Here is an 18,706-nt window from a genome sequence, read left to right as displayed (position 1 = left end):
GTGGTTCCAGGGAGCATTTTTCTTAACCGTGGCTATATTTAGTGATTGGTATATGTTCTACTGCCTTTTAGCAGAGGGATGGATGGGGTGATTGAGAAGGATCCTGAAGGGCCTGTCTTTTGTTTTGCTTAACGAGAAGTGATTTGGCGCTGCTGCCTGGTGAAACTGCCTAAAGTTGCCCTCTGCAAGCCGGTTGTATAGTCGTCTGCCAGATAACAAGAAGTCAGAATATATTTGACTTTCACAGAAACCTCTAACGTCTTTGTATACTTTAATTGTGTCTTCCAGAATGGTGAATAACACTGAAGACCCTCAAGAGGCGTTATAACGTCCCATCCCCATGTAAAGTATGCTCAGAACTTTTCCAGTAGTGTAAGTACAAGCTAAAAAATCCTACAAAAATTGAGAGTTGTTTGGTGGGTTTTTTTCTGTTAATTTGTCTAATATGAGGAGAGAAATGGTTACAATGATGATCACAGAATCACAGGATGGTTAAGGGTTGGAAGGCACCTCTGGAGATCATCTAGTCCAACCCCTGCCAAAGCAGGGTCACCCAGAGCACGTTGCACAGGGTTGTGTCCAGGCGGGTTTGAATATCTCCAGAGAAGGAGACTCCCACCCTCCCTGGGCAGCCTGTGCCAGGGCTCTGGCACCCTCAAAGGAAAGAAGTTCCTCCTCATATTCAGATGGAACTTCCCGTGTTTCAGCTTGTGCCCATTGCCCCTTGTCCTGTCACGGGGCACCACTGAGAAGAGTCTGGCCCCATCCTCTTGACACCAGCAGCTGGCTAAATTGGAGAGTCCCACTGGTTTGGTATTTGCTAGACATTTAAACCAGGGAACGGTAGCGTTTAATTCCTCACTTGGTCTGGCTGATATGTTATTTCTGCTTCTGCTTTTCTGTCAGTGAAAGAGAAAGGAAACCAAGCAGTTCTTACAAACTCAGCCTTGATTGGAGAAAAGGTAGTTTTACAAGAGAGATCCCCACACATCTGCTGAACATACTATAGGAGTAGCAGAGCTGTGCAAGAGTTTAGCACCACTAGTCTTGGTGAAAGGGGATGAGTATGCCATTAACGTAGTAGTGTATAGCAAAGGCAGAAAACCTAGGGCACCTCACCTAACATTAAGAGTTGGATGTGGTGGTCCAAGCAACCACTGCTGTATCCTGAATCCCAGTACAAATTGAAGTTGTCTAAATCTCGTCCTTGAATTTGAGCCTATTAGTTTGTTCTTTTAAATGACTTCTGTCATGAATCTTCAATGTAATTGGTATCCATGCTGTTTTTTCAATAAATAAGCAAATGAATTCAAAGTTTGAAGCTTGTCAGGCTGAAAGGAAAGGCTTGACCTGTACTGTGCCGTCATCCATCTCTCTCACAGGCCAGTCCTATATCACTGTTCCCCGTACCTCTTTTATAGGCATGACCAAATGCTTGTCCACTGGCAATCAGATTCTTGACATACTTTGACCTCTTGACTTCTGATTGTACCTTCTGTCAGACTGAGTTGGAAAGAGAAATCCTGTCTACACAATAGGGAGCAAGAAACTGGGCTGCTGTGAATGCAGTCAAATTTTCCCAGATGGATTATTTCAAGGATGAAGATTATTCATCTAGCACACGGACATTCATAGTGCAAGTGGCAGTGCAGTCACAGGCTTCTGTAGAGGCAGTCACAGCAAAAAGTAATGACTGCCAGGGGTTTTGTGTTGGAAACCAAACTACCGGTGTATTTCAAAAAGACTTCTTGATTCAACCATTAATTAGTTACTTTCTATTGCTGGTGGCTTAGTCTTCTGTTCAAAACTAGTGGTTTCCTACTTTGTTGCCAGTCCCCTGAGCCACCTCCTCTTCTTTCTTTTAGCTGGAAATATGTTGGATTTCAGTATTAAAATCACCACTTGAAATTGTAAAGATCTAGTTCACAGCAGGAAAGAAGTCTGGAGGTAAGGCCACGCTGCCCTGTGTGTCTTTATTATGCTGGTAATTCAGAGTTTGCAGAGTGATCTTAGAGCTGCTCTGTGCTTTGTGTGAGCACAAGGACAGTCTGTGAGCTTTAACTTTGAATCAGGCTTTTAACATACATTTCCAAACTGTGAATTATGTAGTTTTAATTTCCTGTGCTTTAGCTACATTTCAGTTCTGCCCCTCTGCAGTTTTAGTTGGCTATCGCGTTGTTCTGTTGTTTTCTGGAATCGTTGTGGCACATTGCTGTGCCCTGTTAATCAGCTGCCACCCTCCATCAGAGAAGTATCCTCTTTTTTGATTTAATCAAGCATTTGTGCAGTTAATACGGTCATCGGGAATGCAATGTAAGTATAGGTGAATAATTTTTGACTGAGTGAAAGCTGGGGTGAACCTATTTGGAGGTTAGAGTATTAAATTAGAGGAAATGGGCCAAAATGACCCATTTAGGTATAAAATTTCCAGATTAAACCATAGATATCTTTTAAAAAGCATAAGTGGGCATTGTGGTTTCAGAAGAGGAAAGAAGAAAACAGAGTCTTTAAAAAAAATTGTAGCGTAAATACTGAATAAGATTAAAATTGAACAGTCTTAAAACTACCATGGTTAGAGAGTAGTTTGGTTACTCCTACCATGGGGCAGCGTCTTCTGTCAGAAGAGCAAAGTAGGCAGCTGGCTGCAGTTACCATTTCATCTCCCTAATTTTTATCCACAGTTGGATAAGAGCCAGTACTCGAGAGGAATTTGAGGCATGGTGTGAACACAAGACTCTTGATTTTAGTCTCACAAGAATTAGTCATTTATCTGAAATGGAGTCCTGTAGCCCATGCAAGTATATCTCTGTTGGGTTCTCCATAAATACAATGGGAGTAATTACTTGTACTTCACAGGCTCACGGCAGTATTGATTAATTAATATGTGTTAATAGTGAGATATGACTCCGTATTTGTGTTGCATGTTTCAAACTCTCTCTCAAAATATGATTTCTGATAGAACTAGACAGTTTCAACATTGTCTCTTCAAGTTTACCTGGATTATCAGTCCGGTGCTTATGAATCTAACAGCCAGCAATGACAGAGCTATCTTGGGAGTGGGTAAAAGCCCGAGGAGTGGAAAGAAAATCAGTGTGAGTAATGCAGATGAAAAAGGACTAGATTCAAGCCGTGTCACCCTTTGGGAAAAGCAACAGGAAGAAAGGAGCGAGTATGTGAACGATACCAAAGTCAGCACACATTGAAGGACCGACAGTGGCGTCACAGTGGCTTGGAAAGTCACCCCATGGCTGAGCTGTGTTCACTGTCCAGCTTCCTTGAGATGTGATGCAGAACACGTTAATTAAACTTTGGTGAAAGAGGACTCAGCTAATTTGCTCTTTCTGTCTTCAGTGACAAGATACCGTGTAAATAGTTGGTGGCTGTAGGAATGTTCAGTTGGCGTTTTAAGCTTCCTTAACTGAAACTGTATCTTGTCTGAGCCCTTAGTTTTACTTTAAGGTAAACCAGATGAATATGTTCATGATTTCACAGGCAGCTAAGCCACTCTGAAAGGGACCTAAAAGAAATCTTGTTGCATGCACACATGCCTCTTATGCCTACTCCTGCTTTTGGCCAAATTTGCAGTCTACAACTACCTGAAGGGAGGTTGTAGTGAAGTGGGAGTTGGCCTTTTCTCCCAGGCAACCAGCGATAGGACAAGAGGACACAGCCTCAAGCTTGGCCAGGGGAGGTTCAGGTTGGACATTAGGAAGCATTTCTTCTCAGCAAGGGTCATTAGCCATTGGAAGGGGCTGCCCAGGGAGGTGGTGGAGTCACCATCTCTGGAGGTGTTTAAGACAAGACTGGACATGGCACTTAGTGCCATGGTCTAGTCGACAGGGTGGTGTCAGGGCAATGGTTGGACTCGATGATCCCAGAGGTCTCTTCCAACCTGATTGATTCTGTGATTCTGTGAAAAAGGCTTGTCCCCATCTGTTGAGTTGGTAACAGCAATCCTCAGAGCCTTCTCTAAGCTAATTCAGCTCGCTAACCCAGGCAGAAGCTTGCTATGGGTGGGTTGGTTGGGTGATTGATTTTCCTGCTGGGTTAATGAACTGAACTGGTCTGTGGAGATTTCCACCAAGTCCTGGAGCTATGCAGAAGGGCAGAAGAGCAAGTTGTAGGTCGGGTCACCCTCTCTCATAGACCTGCAGCCTCAGGACTTGTGCCTGAAGGTGTTCTTCTCCTCCTGCTCTGAGGAGGACACAGAAAGATTTGGACTTGCCCTGAGAATATAGACTGGGTCTTCTCTGTGTCATGCAAGAGGAAATTTCCCTAGTTCAGGTCTGGGCTACACAAAGAGATGTTTGGTGCTTTGAGAGCATTAATTAGGACTTGTGTTTCTTTTTGAAATGCTTTTAAATAAAATAAAACTCTAATAAGGAAGGAACTGTGGCCGAAAGCCAATGTTTTTGCCATTATGATTTATATTCTTCAAGGAGCCGCTGTTACCTGTTCTTGAGTTGTTCTCCAAGTATAATCTCTGTCTTCACTAAGACTGTGTGCCACTAAAACTACACTTGCAAACTGTTCTCTAGTGGAAAAAAAAATTGCTTCATAGTGAAGGGCAAAATTAGGGGTAGATAAGTTTCAGTTATTTGCTGGATTTGGATTTTAGTTTTCTAAAGTAACAAATTTCTCTTTTAAGAAAGTGTGTTGATTGTTACTGCTGGTGGTAGACCCTGAGGGAGAACGAAGGTGCCTGAAGTACTTCAGAATGTCTCTTTTTTTTTTTACATGTGGAAGAGAGGTGGTGGAAATCCTGGTGATGACATGCCTTGAAACTTGTCCTACACCTTGTCATGTCTGATGCTATAGATGGGCCCTGTAGGATGGCTGTATTTGTGGTGAGAAAACACTCAAAGCTTGGCCAGGCACTTGGTCTGCCTTCTTGCAGAGCACCTGTGTGACTTGGAACAAGTCATTTTGGCTTGTCTGAAGGCCAGCCCCTTTCTGTGAGCTCTTGGTCTCAAAAATGAACATAGTTTTACTTCCCTGCCTCACAGGGATACTCTAGAGAAAGTTGTTTCAAGTGTTTAGACACTCCAGCTAGCAGAATTAACAGAGGATTCCGAGATCCTGTCTGGATTTCAATAAAGGATTGGTCGAATTCTACAGTGAAGTGGAGAAGGCAGAAGTCAGCAATATATCTACCCCTGAACCTTGACAGCTGAAAATCCGTGACTTGCCAGTCTGCTGTCTAGGTTAGGCCCATGGCTCAGTCTTCTTGCCACAACGACTCCGTTTCTCCATGTGAGTTAAAGACGGTATTTCGACGTGTTGGTGAGATTTGCTTAGCTGTGTAACTCAAACGCACCAGTTCTGCCCTGATTCTGTTCCAGACCTTATATATCCAAAGTTTAGTCTTTGGCTTCCGAATCCAAGAGCTCCTCCTTTGCTCTTGGCACAGGTTTGGGCTTTGGGCCCTGGTTCAGCACTCAGCTGCCACTACAGCTTTCTCTCTGTTTGTTAGTCCTTCTGATCCCTCATTCTGCCCTTGCATGCAGCCTCGGAGTTTGAATTCCTGCCTCGTTCCTGTAGAATTGCAACAATAGTAGGAAACCCAGATTTTAGAAGTAGGGAAGGTTGGGGTTAGACAGATAAGGTGTCAGTGTGAATCAGTCTGTGCCTTGAGGAGAATTCAGAAGGATCTGGCTCCCAGCCCTGTGCTTAGTCAGAGGTCAGTCCCTTTTGTAAGACTTGGATTATGACAATAATTGGCATTTATATTGTATTTTTGCCTTGTAACATCGATCTCAAGTTCTCTCTCTCTTTCCCAAAGATATAAAGCAGATACTATAAAGCAAAGTTACTCACCCAAGTGGAATCAGTGGCAAAACTGTTAGGGTTTGCTTACTGCCAGTGTGCCAGCATCCAGTAAAAAATATTTTATCGACAGTGGAGAATTTCAAAGACTGAGTGGAAGAACAGCTTATGTAGAAGTCGTGAATGTGGGTTTGGGGCTCTTTAACTAGCTGAGAAGCTTGAAGCCTCCTGAAGAAATGCTATGTTGATATTCTGCTCTCAGCTTGCCTTCTATAATTTGTGTAGCGGTGAGTATTTGATTACGTTGGATTTATTTTCAGAAGTTTCAGGCTGCTCTTATTAACTGTCACCATTTTGATCGAAAGCGTATGGCAGCGTTCTGCATTCATAAGACGGCGTTTTGCATTCATAAACAGCACCGGTGACGTTTAACCTCCATAGATCAGCTCGTGGTCTGATTTCACTCCTTGCTGCAGTGTGAGGCTTTCGCTTCCCTGGGATGAGAGCAGTCATTACAAGCATTACATTTTGTTTGTGAATCAGGATGAATGGGAGTAGAGCCCTCTTTGAAAATCAAAACGGAGCGATGCAACTGCAGGAGATAATTATGCTAACGTATGGATAAGGATGACTCTGGGTTCGTTGACATGATGAGCACTTGAGGCCTGATTTTTTTCTCCCTCTCTTGAAAACTGGTACAACTCCACTGAAAATACTGAGTTGCAACTGATGAGCGTAACTGTTGGCTCAGATGAGTCAGATCCTTCATCCTCTGTTGCGCCCCAGAATTCGTAGCATCGCCTAATGTTTTGAAGGCAGCTTTGCTTAATATGGTGCAAAGCTTTGGGTGTTTCAGAAATATCTAAATTGGCTGTGAATGGAAGGAGATGCACTTGTTCAGTAAGAACAGAAAAGGCCAAAGCTTGAATTTCAGAAGACTAGATAGTGTTATGCCCTAAATCATAGAATCATAGAATGGTTTGGGTTGGAAGGGACCTTAAAGATCATCTAGTTCCAACCCCCCTGCCACAGGCAGGGACACCTTCCACCAGACCAGGTTGCTCCAAGCCCCATCCAACCTGGCCTTGAACACTGCCAGGGAGGGGGCAGCCACAGCTGCTGTGGGCAACCTGGGCCAGTGTCTCACCACCCTCACAGCAAAGAATTTCTTCCTAAGATCTCATCTCAATCTCCCCTCTTTCAGTTTAAAACCATTCCCCCTCGTCCTGTCACTACTTGCCTTTGCAAAAAGTCCCTCTCCCGCTTTCCTGTAGCCCCTTCAGGTACTGGAAGGTGCTGGAAGGTCTCCCCAGAGCCTTCTCCTCTCCAGGCTGAACAGCCCCAGCTCTCTCAGCCTGTCTCCAGAGCAGAGGTGCTCCAGCCCTCTGAGCATCTTCGTGGCCTCCTCTGGACTCTCTCCAACAGCTCCGTGTCCTCCTTCTGTTGGGGCCCCAGAGCTGGACGCAGCACTGCAGGGGTGTCTCACGAGAGTGGAGCAGAGGGGCAGAATCCCCTCCCTCGCCTTGCTGGCCACACTGCTGGGGATGCAGCCCAGGACACGGTTGGCCTTCTGGGCTGCCAGCGCACTTTGCCAGCTCATGGTGAGCTTCTCGTCACCCATCACCCCCAAGTCCTTCTCAGGGCTGCTCTCAGTGTCACAGTTTTGTTCCAGCAATGCCTTAGAGCTGCACTTGATGGGTCACAGGCTTTGCCTCTGAACATGCGTGCACGGTGTGCACCGTTCACTTCGTGATATATGTCAACCACTCTCTCCCTGGAACAGCTCTAGCTCAGAATGGAAGTCCCTCTCTTGAGCATCTTGTAAGAACCAGCTGCATCCTTTGTGATGGGTAACAGTGGGTGAGATGTAGAAAAGGAAGGAGTGAGTGAAAAGTCCTTGGATCTCATAAAAATGTATGGAGAAACAAGATTGCATAATATAAAGCATGGTTAAAAAATTAACAGACGGGGCAGCTGGAAGTGGAGTCTCTATGTAGTCACTGGTTCTGATAGAAGCATCCGGAGCAGTAGTTCATGTGAATTAGGTTGTTGAATATCAGGATGGTTGATAAGCAAATTCTATTGCCTTTGGAAATAGCAGTGCCATCCTTAATATCCATTTTTGCTTGCTGTCTAGATCAGAGACCTCCTGTAGAAGGGAAACACAGCAGCCCAGTTGTACCAAATGAGGATCCGTACGCTGGTGCGTGGTCTGGGGACTGGGCATGCAAAGCCAGCACGGCTGCACTCTCTGCTATATGTCTTTAATAGAATCACAGAATCAACCAGGTTGGAAGAGACCTCAGAGATCATCGAGTCCAACCGTTGCCCTGACACCACCATGGCAACTAGATCATGGCACTAAGTGCCATGTCCAGTCTTGTCTTAAACACCTCCAGAGATGGTGACTCCACCACCTCCCTGGGTAGCCCCTTCCAATGGCTAATGACCCTTGCTGAGAAGAAATTCTTCCTAATGTCCAACCTGAACCTCCCCTGGTGAAGCTTGAGGCTGTGTCCTCTTGTCCTATCGCTAGTTGCCTGGGAGAAGAGGCCGACTCCCACTCTGCTACAACCTCCCTTCAGGTAGTTGTAGACTGCACTAAGGTCACCTCTGAGCCTCCTCTTCTCCAGGCTAAACAACCCCAGCTCCCTCAGCCATTCCTTGTAGGTCAGACCCTCCAGACCCTTCACCAGCTTGGTTGCCCTCCTGAGGACACCCATCTCCACAGCAGTTCTCACTATATGCACATACACACAGGAAAAAAAACGGCAGGCTAAGGAGTTCAAGCTGTGAGAGAGAGAGTTAAAACACTTGTTTAGTTAACTAGTTGTAGAAAGTAATTGTTTTACTATATACTTTGGCATCACCTACTTAAGCTGAGAGCTTTACCTTGTGATTTTACTCTTCCATTTAAAGGTCAAGATTGTGTTCGATGATGCCAAGAAGGTGCATGTTGTGTTGCAAAAAATGATGGTGCTATAAAAGATAAGATGACAAATTCTGGAGTTCCTGTTAACAGGACAGTGTAGCCCTGTTAGCGTCCTACCCTGGACCAGCAGTATCTGCCATACGTCAAACGAAGGGTAGAAGTTGGCGTCTCTCCCCATCCTATTTGCCACAGTTGATGGGACTTTATCAGAATCATGCTTAAACCAATTACCAGACCTAGGATCCTGTTCTGAACGCTTTGGCTCTAGCCCACATCCATATTATGCAGATTATATCAAATATAGGTCTTATGTCAAAAAGCACAACTGGTTTTGTAAGTCTGGAGCTTTGCAGAGCTTATTAGATAAAGCAGTGAATTTTAATGGACATTTGGAGAAGGACCTCTGCGGAAGAGGATCTCTTCACTGATGCTGGAGTACTTCCTACACATGTACAGTGAGTAAGAGAGTGGAAAAAATGATTTCTTCTGATCATTAAAGAGTCCAGAGCCATTTTCTGAAGTGTTAGAGGTGTTAAGGCTGGTGTCTGGCCTTATTCCCAAATGAGTAATTGAATTGCTTTGAACTTCTGCAAGTTCAATTGGACATGGACTTAGCTCATAGCTGTTTTCATGGGATTATTCTGCTGTGTTCCATCACCTGGAGAGTTAGTGTCGGGTAAATGATTCTTGTATCTGTGTGAGCTTGGGTTATGACAGGAGGTGGGAAAACCTTGCTGTGTTTTTTCTTACTTTTCTCTATGAGAGGCAGGAAGATAAGGGAAGAGAACACTTCTGTATCTGGCCGCATACCCCTACTCAAGATCAGCACTTCCAAAGTGAGGAGGGAGCCCCATATCTAAAATTTATGCCAAAAAAGAGGCTAAGTAAGTCTTGGTGTAACAAGGAAAAGCAATGGTATTAAGAAACAGCCTTCGCTCCAAGAAGTGACGTTAGAATTGGGAAAGAGTGATGCTGCATCTGGCTGGTTGAGACCTGCTGGATATTTTCTATCTGTGGATTTGGGAGGGAAAATAGTTCTTTTTTTATTTAGCTCCTTATAGTTCTCCTTTCAATCTGATATTCAGGTACCTCAGGTTCCTTTTGGATGAGCCACGAAAGATAAGCATGAACTTTTAATGCTTTATAGATACCAAGAGGCAGTAAGTGGAATTGGGTGAGCTTACTTGGGGTGTGACTGCCAACTTAATGTAAGAAATGTAAATAAGTTTGATACTTTAAGCTAACTTTTTTCCATCAGGATCTAAATAAACTTGATTCATTTTAAGGGCCAGATTCAGTTGTTAAAAAATTTGTCAATTTTAGTTTTGAGCTTAATTAGTACTTTGCAGAGGTCTTGCTTTCAAAATTTCAGGGAGAAAAACGCCTGGCGATTCTCCCTTGGTTGGGTGTCTTTTTTGGATATCACCCCAAGGCGATTTGACAGCCTGTTGTAACTGGTGAGAGTTTTACTAACTGATCAGAAGATAAAGCATGTGGTTAGAAGCTAAGATCTTCTAGAGCTGAGGATATTTTGCTACATGGGCAGCAAAGTTTGACCACAGCAAAGCAATCGGTCCACAGTCTTCGTTCTCAGGAAAAGTATTTGCTATCTTTATTTTCTCCTGCACGTCCCCAGTCATTCTGCTTGTCCCTGTCTTATTTTACTTCTTGTTACTTTTGCAGTTGATTGTATTTCACAAGGAAAAAGAGGGGGGAAGTAAATTGAATTACAGCTAGCCAGAGGAGTTCAGGAGGATAAGAGGCTCTTACAGCAATATGGGGGGGATGAAGTAGTGGAGAATATCCATTAATTAATGAGGTGAATGAAATTATGATGATTCCAAAATGGCTGATTTACTTAACTGCTTTGTAAATTGATCTTTAAACAGGGTAAGTTTATTAAGACGTTTCAAAAGGGGGAAATAACTGAAGCCCAGCTAAAATAACAGTTCTAAATAATGTTACTGTAGTTATTCATTAAAAAGCAGTAGATAGTTGGCAATGTTGGAACCTGTTCAATAATGCCGAGTTTTGCAATATTTGTTTTGGGTTTTTAACGGAAAATTCCCAGTTTCTGCCGTTGTTTTCAATACATAAAGCTCATTCAAAAGCATTGTTTCTAGATCTCATGGTTGTGTAGAAAAGCACATGAAATTGTGAATAGGAGTTCAGAATCAAGAAGACTGATAAGAAGTATGTCAGGTGCAATATATGCTGTGAATGTAAGTATAAGCAAGGCAGTTTTTACATCTGTATATGACATTAGGGAGACCAGCAGTGAGATACTGTATCTGGTTTTGGTCTTCTTACCTTTTTAAGCATTGAAAAATTACACAGAAGTTGTCTTGAAAGGGTTGGAGGGCTAGAAGAATACTTTGTGTGGACGGACAGGCAGATCATTGATTTTAGTTTTGGCTTTTTTTAAAAATTGCCAACATTTTTCTAGTGACTGGTTAAACATATAATAGATTTAATTTGAATGTAGGTTTGCTACTCTTGGATTACTTTCTGCAAGCCTTTTAGAAGTGGTTCACAGATTAACAGGACTCTGTAGACCACAAGTTGGAAGTCACTGAATATCTTATTCTTACGGCAGAGGATGGCCTTGTCCAGCAGCCATTGCATCCCTGGGTGACTGAAATTACTGCACACGCACAGCAGATCCCCGCTGCATCAAAGTGGGACCGATTGGAGGCCAGATCACTTTCCTACACACAACCTTGTACAACAGAAGGTCAACCGTTTCTCTTGCATATAAGAACACTAGCATTCATTATGTGTAATTCACTAAAGGATACTTAGGATTCACTAAAGGATTGTGTGAAGTTCACTAAAGGATATTAATTTGGTCTGAGAACCCAGATCTAGAAGCTCAGCCCTGACATTTTAGTCAAATTGGGGATCATGCCCAAATTTTGAAGGGAATGACTGGCCGTGGCAACAAAGTGCTGCAGGACGTGTGTTGCTTGACATTTTTTAAGCCATCTGGAAAGTCATGCTTCCATCAGATGTGAGTTTTTCAGTTCACAGAGCTAGAAGGACAAAAGTTTTGGGTTTCTAGGTCTGTGACAAACTGGAGATTAAACTAGATAATCTAAAGTATGTTTTGGTATTAAACATCAAAGAGTCAGTAAAGTAGGAATTTTGAGTAGGGGTAATTCTGGATGGAGGTTCTGGTTCATTAAATCCTCCAGTTCGACAAGTACTTGAGCACATGCCACTTGGTGTTGACAGATGAATGATCCAAGCAATGGTGACATGAGAAATACAGGTCAGAAATGACAAAAATGGGTTTATCTCTAAGAAAAGGTGAGCTGACGTTTTCTAGTGAAAACCATCTCAAGGTCAGATGTTTAAGAGGAGATTTTTCTATTTGGAAACTGTGCTGCTCAGAGCTGACATGGGGGGCTTTCAGGCTGTGCAGGAGTTTGTGCTGTGAGTCAGTAAGTCAGTGTGACTCTCACAAAGCGCGGAGAAAGGGATTGGGCGGCCCTGCCTCCCCCGAGACAGAGGCCAAACCTAGAACACGATGTCTGTTTCCAAATGCTCCTTGTCAAGCTCTGAACGTCTCAGTCTGAGATGTGACTTCCAAATTTGAGTTGTTAACAATTCCAGTCAGTTGCTAGTCTACTGCTGTGTTGGCTGCTGTGCCCTCCTTTTAGTAGAATAATCTGGGTGCTTGTCTTTTAAAATTTAAAATGGCTTGTACGTTTTCAGTAATCAATTGTCCAAAGGACAGCACATTCCTGTTGGACTGAAGCACTTATATGGCTGTAGTCCGTCTGTCTTCTCACATAGTCATTTTCTTGGATGGGAGTCATCCCCTTGCATTGTCCTCTTGCTTCCTTGTCCCACATATACACTTTTGAAACAATGAAAGGGGCTCAGTATTTGCTTGATGAGGCCAAAGACAGGAGCTTCTTCTCGTGTCTGAATTTTCCAGCCTGCAAATGCCATTTTTGTGGATTCACACGTCCTGGCTTTGTAGCACCATGTCTGTATAGCTACGCTCTAGCTACGACTCTAATAAGCAAGCCAGTTCTCGGTGCTGTTCTTCAGCCTGGAAGCCACTTGACCACATCCATACCACCAGACGCTCTTAGTCTTGACACTGAGTGGCTGCATCCAGTGTTTGTGGTTTCTGCTCCATGCAAAATCTTGAGTAAAGCCTGCGAATTGATCAGGAGTGCACTGGTTGTGCTGGGCCAAAACTGCGCCAAAGACATTTACAGTGATCTGAAAATGCTGCAGGTGACTGTGCAGATGCTACGGTGCCTCTTCCTGGACGTTATTTAATTTACTAGTATTGACATGGCTCTACGTCTGACTCAAGGATAGACCTGTTCCCATTGCCTGGTCAGGTCTGTGTTGTGAGATGTTACTCCCCTGAAGAGATTCCCTTGCTACACCCCCAAAACCTACGGGCTTGGTTTACTTTACTGTGATTCATGTATCTGAAAAAAAGACTAAATGCAACAATTGAAAAAGTTTGTCACTCTGTGGCTCCTGTTGAGAACTTCTATGTGCTGTTGCAGAAATGGAAATGAGGAGTGATCTTCAGCATTTGTGCAGAGAAATAGGCAGCCCTGTCCCTGGAAGGTCTAGCATAATTGTGACAGCCATCATCCATCTTTTGGTTTTCGCAGGGTCCTTGGAATTCTTACAGAATCACAGAATCAATTAGGTTGGAAGAGACCTCAGGGATCATCGAGTCCAACCGTTGCCCTTACACCACCATGTCAACTAGACCATGGCACTAAGTGCCATGTCCAGTCTTTTCTTAAACCCCTCCAGAGATGGTGACTCCACCACCTCCCTGGGCAGCCCATTCCAATGGCTAATGACCCTTTCTGAAAAGAAATTCTTCCTGATGTCCAACCTGAACCTCCCCTGGCGAAGCTTGAGGCTGTGTCCTCTTGTCCTATTGCTAGTTGCCTGGGAGAAGAGGCCGACTCCCACTTCACTACAACCTCCCTTCAGGTAGTTGTAGACTGCAATAAGGTCACCACTTGACTTTCCTGAGGCTGCTGTTTGTCTGCTCTCACTTGTAGGGCCTGTACATTAGCTTTGTCATGTCTCCTGGAGTTTGAGTGATCTCTTCGCTCTGCTCTCCTGCAGGAATTGTGATAAACTCTTGACTCATAAGAAGATTCACGAGAAGGATGGAAAATGCATTGATTTCTTTGCCAAGTTCTGTCTGCCCTCCATCTGCCATCCCTTCTTCTCAAGATCTTGAGTTCTGAAGGAGGTGGTCTTGTCATTTATATGCCATTTGGATCTGTAGTGAGGAGTCTTAGGAAGGAAGAGATTAACAGAGCATATTCTGATTTTTCAGTTCCATTTCTGGGCTTTGCAGCAAATACATGTTCATTATTCTGTCACCTTGGGAAGTTTAGGAGTTAAAAATCCTTTTGATGAGCCACCATGATGATTGGGTTACCTGAGAAGCCTGCTTTTGGAGGGGAAAAGGCTATAGACTTAAATCTTTAAATGAAAGCTCAGTAGTAATTGGATGTGCTCCACTTTCCTTGTTAGGGCAGGCGATCTGTGACAACATTCCAGGTTCAAAAGTGACTAACTGCAGAAATCAAACTTCAGAAATGGGACTTCAGTCAAATCAAATTCGGTCCTACAGACCACTGGAATTTCTGCTAGGTGTGTTGTTATCTTCTTTTTTTCAAGGTAGCAACAAAAAGTTAGGGCAACTTGAACTCTTTGTACGTAAGATTTGAAAGAGTTGAGATTTATAAATCTCCTGTCATAACAGGTTAAAACTTCTTCAGAAAAACTCAACCTCTGGCCTCAACCTGACAGGTTTGGAATACGGGATTCCTGTCTGGTGGATACTTAGCAATAGGCAAAAATTTGTCTGAAATCATGTTGTAGCCTTAATTACTGAGCAACCACTGTCTCTCTGTAGCAGCAGTTTATCAAAAGCAAAAGGGTACTAACTGCAGGTTTATTGTAGAAGGTGTAGGGAATGCTAGTAGGAGAAACGCTGTTTGAGCACTTCAAAGAAAATAAGCCCTTCTGCTACTTAGTGAGACTAGCATCCATGGGAGGTTGTCTGCTGAGCTTGTTTGGAGGTGGATTGTTGGGCTGCCAGCTCTGTCAAGTGTGTGACTTAAAGTTTTGCACCCGAATTGATCTTTCCTGCATGTAAGGTACCTTCCATGTACCACAGAGAACTATTGAACTGAAGTATTTGCTTTTACATTTTACCTTGTTTTCAGTCTGCTGGAAACCATGTCTCACTACACAGACGAACCAAGATTTACCATAGAGCAAATAGACCTGCTTCAGCGCCTGAGACGTACAGGAATGACCAGACATGAAATCCTCCACGCGCTGGAAACCTTGGATCGTCTTGATCAAGAGCATAGTGACAAATTTGGAAGAAGGTCTAGCTACGGAGGTGGTTCCTACAGCAACAGTACCAACAATGTCCCAGCATCTTCCTCTACAGCCACAGCTTCAACACAGACCCAGCATTCTGGGATGTCCCCATCACCGAGCAACAGTTACGACACCTCCCCACAGCCTTGCACTACTAATCAGAACGGGAGGGAGAGTAACGAGAGGTTGTCTGCATTCAACGGGAAGATGTCACCTACCCGCTACCCACTTGCAAACAGCTTGGCTCAAAGGTCATACAGCTTTGAAGCTTCTGAAGAGGACTTGGACATTGATGACAAGGTGGAGGAACTGATGAGGTTAGTAGAAGTCTTTGTAAAATGTGTGGAAAGTCAGAGTGAGAAGTCTCTCAGAAGAAATCTGCATGTTGGAGGACTAGTGTAGTAGTGATAGGTGTTATCAAGAGAGCAGGAACTGCTTTAGCCAGCTATTCCCCTGCTAGTTCCCTAATGGTCACTACCTCAGTACCTCTCACCTACCTCGTGAGACATGGTGGTCTTGTGTAGACAACCCCTGGCCGTGTGTGGGTATCCCACAGTCTGTTTTACTGTTGAAATATTTTTTCCCATGCTGTACCAAAAATTGATGTTGATGTTAGCGCACTCATTTTCCGCCCTACTCTGATTTAGAAGACTTCTGACTGACTGTCAATTCACATGACTCCTGCTCCACTACTTCCTACCAGTTGTATTTCCTTCCATATGTAGGAGGAGTAGGGAATCTGCTTGGTTAATGCTTTCCACTGGGATCTGCAGAGCGTGTATGTTATCTGTTTATAGTTTGTGGCAGGGTCTGGCTCTCGCTGGGATTTGCACAGTCTGCAGATTGGTGTAGGAAAATATGAATAATGAAGAAGAAGCAGAAGTCTTCAGTGAGATCCAGTTGGGTTTTTTTCCAGACTGACCTTCCTTTACTTTTAGCCACTTCCTTTTCAGCATTATGGCAAAGATGAAAGGAGAGGATTATCCACTGAGGATGAAAGTCAGAATCAGTGGGCTTGATAGAGGAAAGGCCAAATGTCTCAAAACCATTTTGGTCATAATGTTGGAATGTCTTTTTTTCCCCGAAACTGCAACATTTGTGAAGTACCTATGAGAGAACTAGGGTCCATAAGCTCCAGGATGAAAAGATGTTGGAAGGAGTTTGGATTAGGGTAAAGGTGTGGCTTTTGGGGGAGAGGATTAGAGATGAGCAGTAAGAAAAGCCAATCAACCTCATTTACTGTTGGCTGCAGGATAATGGAATAATGTAGGAAGGTGGTGAGTACAGCGGTATGTGAGAGTTCCCATTGCTGAAGTTTAATCATTCCTTTGAGTTTTGGGTTCCTGTGCAGTAAGTCTCAGCTAATGCTTTTAGTGCTTATTTAAACTGAAACTGCTTTTATTTGCAGGCATATGGAGGGTGAATGTTGGGTACAGACATAACAATGAACCCACAACAGAGCATTTATTTTGCATTTACATTTGCAAGCTTGAATCTGCCTTGAATGCTGCTGGGGCAGGAGAGGAGAAAAGGAAGGGAAATTACCAAATAATAAAACCTAATAAAGTCTGGCTTTAATTGTCTGCCCTTCTCAGGGCAGAGAGGGAGGAAGAGGAGGGGAAAGTATATGTTAACTGCAGTTGAAATTTACTGCATATCACAGTCCCTGTGCAACCTCCAAATTATTTTCTTTTAGCACAGTTTTAGTCCCTCCTGAACTATCTTTGCACACCTTGTAAAAATCCTACAAAGGCTTTAAATAACTGGCGCTTGTTCATGCAGTGCAAGCTGTGGACTAAGGGAGTGGGGAGGGCGGGGGGATAGAGATTGCAAAATCTTTTCTCCTTTGGGCTTTTCCTTGAAAGGCTGGAGAAGGTTTTAGTATGTATATTCATTTGTGTAGCTAACCATGCAGACCCTACTATCCTTTATTTTTTATTTTTGTGCCTCATTTTTATGACTGAGGTTTTTATGCTGGTATGAGAGATTTATTCATCCCTGTGTAATGAAACTTTGTACATTCCATATGGCAGTGCTGCACCTAATATGAATTATATAGGACATGAGTCATCCATTCTGCTGCTAGGGTACTTTGATCAAACGTGACACTTGTTAAAAGAAGTGTCCACTGGTGAGGCACTTGGACGATTTTAATCCCTGCCTTCCCCACTCCTCGTCCCCTAAATAAAGGAAATAAAGCCATTTTGCATCTTCAAAGTGCACTTTGGTCTGTCTGTCTTTTTGTGTGTTCTTTTGTTTTTTGTGGTTTGTCTTTGTTTTGGTAGGAGGGACAGCAGTGTGATCAAGGAGGAGATCAAAGCCTTCCTAGCCAATCGGAGAATTTCCCAAGCAGTTGTTGCACAGGTAACAGGTAAGAGCTCGGGGAGTCCTTTCTTCATTTTGGGAAACTGTGTCTAACTGCCTGGCTGTGCACGGTGCAGATGTTGGAATATTGCTTGGCTTTCTGCATTGCAGTGCAGATCTGTCAGCTTAGTCATGATAATGTATGCCTTTGATTTAAGACCCATTGTCCCGCACATCATGGAACTTCCCTAGTGAATCACTTTTTCTTTTTTTCTTTTATTTTTTTTTTTTGGTGGCTTGTGCTTGCAGATTTTATTTCACAGCATTATAATAAGCCCAAAGTTCTTATCTTAAAATGAAAATGGTTTTCCTTAATTCTTAAATTGTTTGTTGAGTGCAGCAAATAGATGTGTATCTGCATCTCTGTGTATGGAGAGAGAGAGAGAGATATAATGTGTATTTATATTATAAAATGTATATGAATAGGCAGGAGACCCAGCTATAGCTGGTATCACTGGAGTCAGATAATGATAGTTTGAAGTTTTCCAGTCACTTGCCTTTGAGTCACTATTAATGAAGATTAGATGCGAGGTTGAGGGGATGACCACGTTAGCTCGGATTTTACCTAGAAGTAGTTCTCTTTTTGCCCTCTGCCCTGGGCCTTCTCTCATGTTCAGGACAAGTGAACAGACTGCAGAGATAACACTTCTTCCTTGGGTGTGTTTCCAGAGCTTTACACAAAGAGTAATGAAGTCTTACTGTTCCTCCATGGGGTAGGGTGCTATTAGTTCTCCTTTCCAGGCTCACACTGCTTCTCCAGAACAGCGTAGCTGGTACCATATTTAGGATGAAGACTTGCTGTTAAAATACAGATAGCTTAATCCCATGTTATACCTATGTCATTTACTCATTTTTAAACCCAAGCTTGAATAAAGATCTTGAAATAGATCATTTTTAAGGTCCTTGATGACTAGGAATGCCAAACCAGCAGGAGGGAAGTTGTTCTTTTATGATATTTCCAGTATTTGAAATGTCATAAGAACCCATGTGTCTGGGAGATCTGGGTTTGCAGACATGCTAGCAGTGGAGGTAGGCCTACTCCCATGGGTGCCTAAGCCACGGAGCCAGGAATTCCTTCCACGTCTCCAGCTCTTCTCTGTGTTCTTGGGCAAAATTAGTTGTCCTTCTCTGGTTTCAATTTCATCTGTAAACTAATGAGATTAACATTTTGTATAACTCTAGGAATGTCATTAACCTTATCAGATGTTAGTATTAGTACTCCAAAAATTAAATGCTGAGCCTAGTTGC

At 43.3% G+C, this 18,706-nt stretch overlaps 1 protein-coding gene across 15 annotated transcripts in view; it reads left to right on the top strand.

Annotated features, from left to right (window-relative positions):
• Positions 1-18,706, top strand: part of HMBOX1 (homeobox containing 1) — a 123,721-nt gene that overhangs the window by 53,483 nt on the left and 51,532 nt on the right. For 14 of the 15 annotated variants that reach the window (XM_068399268.1, XM_068399233.1, XM_068399182.1 and 11 more), the window contains exons 2-4: positions 289-372; positions 14,932-15,411; positions 17,380-17,465. In XM_068399268.1, coding sequence (XP_068255369.1) covers positions 350-372; positions 14,932-15,411; positions 17,380-17,465 — 589 coding nt within the window. In that variant the 5' untranslated portion in view covers positions 289-349. Of the gene's footprint in view, positions 1-288; positions 373-1,865; positions 1,948-14,931; positions 15,412-17,379; positions 17,466-18,706 lie in introns of those variants that run through there. The other variant, XM_068399211.1, reaches the window with a different exon arrangement.

This window comes from Nyctibius grandis, chromosome 1 (assembly GCF_013368605.1).
Source record: "Nyctibius grandis isolate bNycGra1 chromosome 1, bNycGra1.pri, whole genome shotgun sequence".
Classification (NCBI taxonomy): domain Eukaryota; kingdom Metazoa; phylum Chordata; class Aves; order Nyctibiiformes; family Nyctibiidae; genus Nyctibius; species Nyctibius grandis.
Note: the sequence above shows the minus strand (reverse complement) of the source record. Positions and strands in the feature narration are given on the sequence as shown.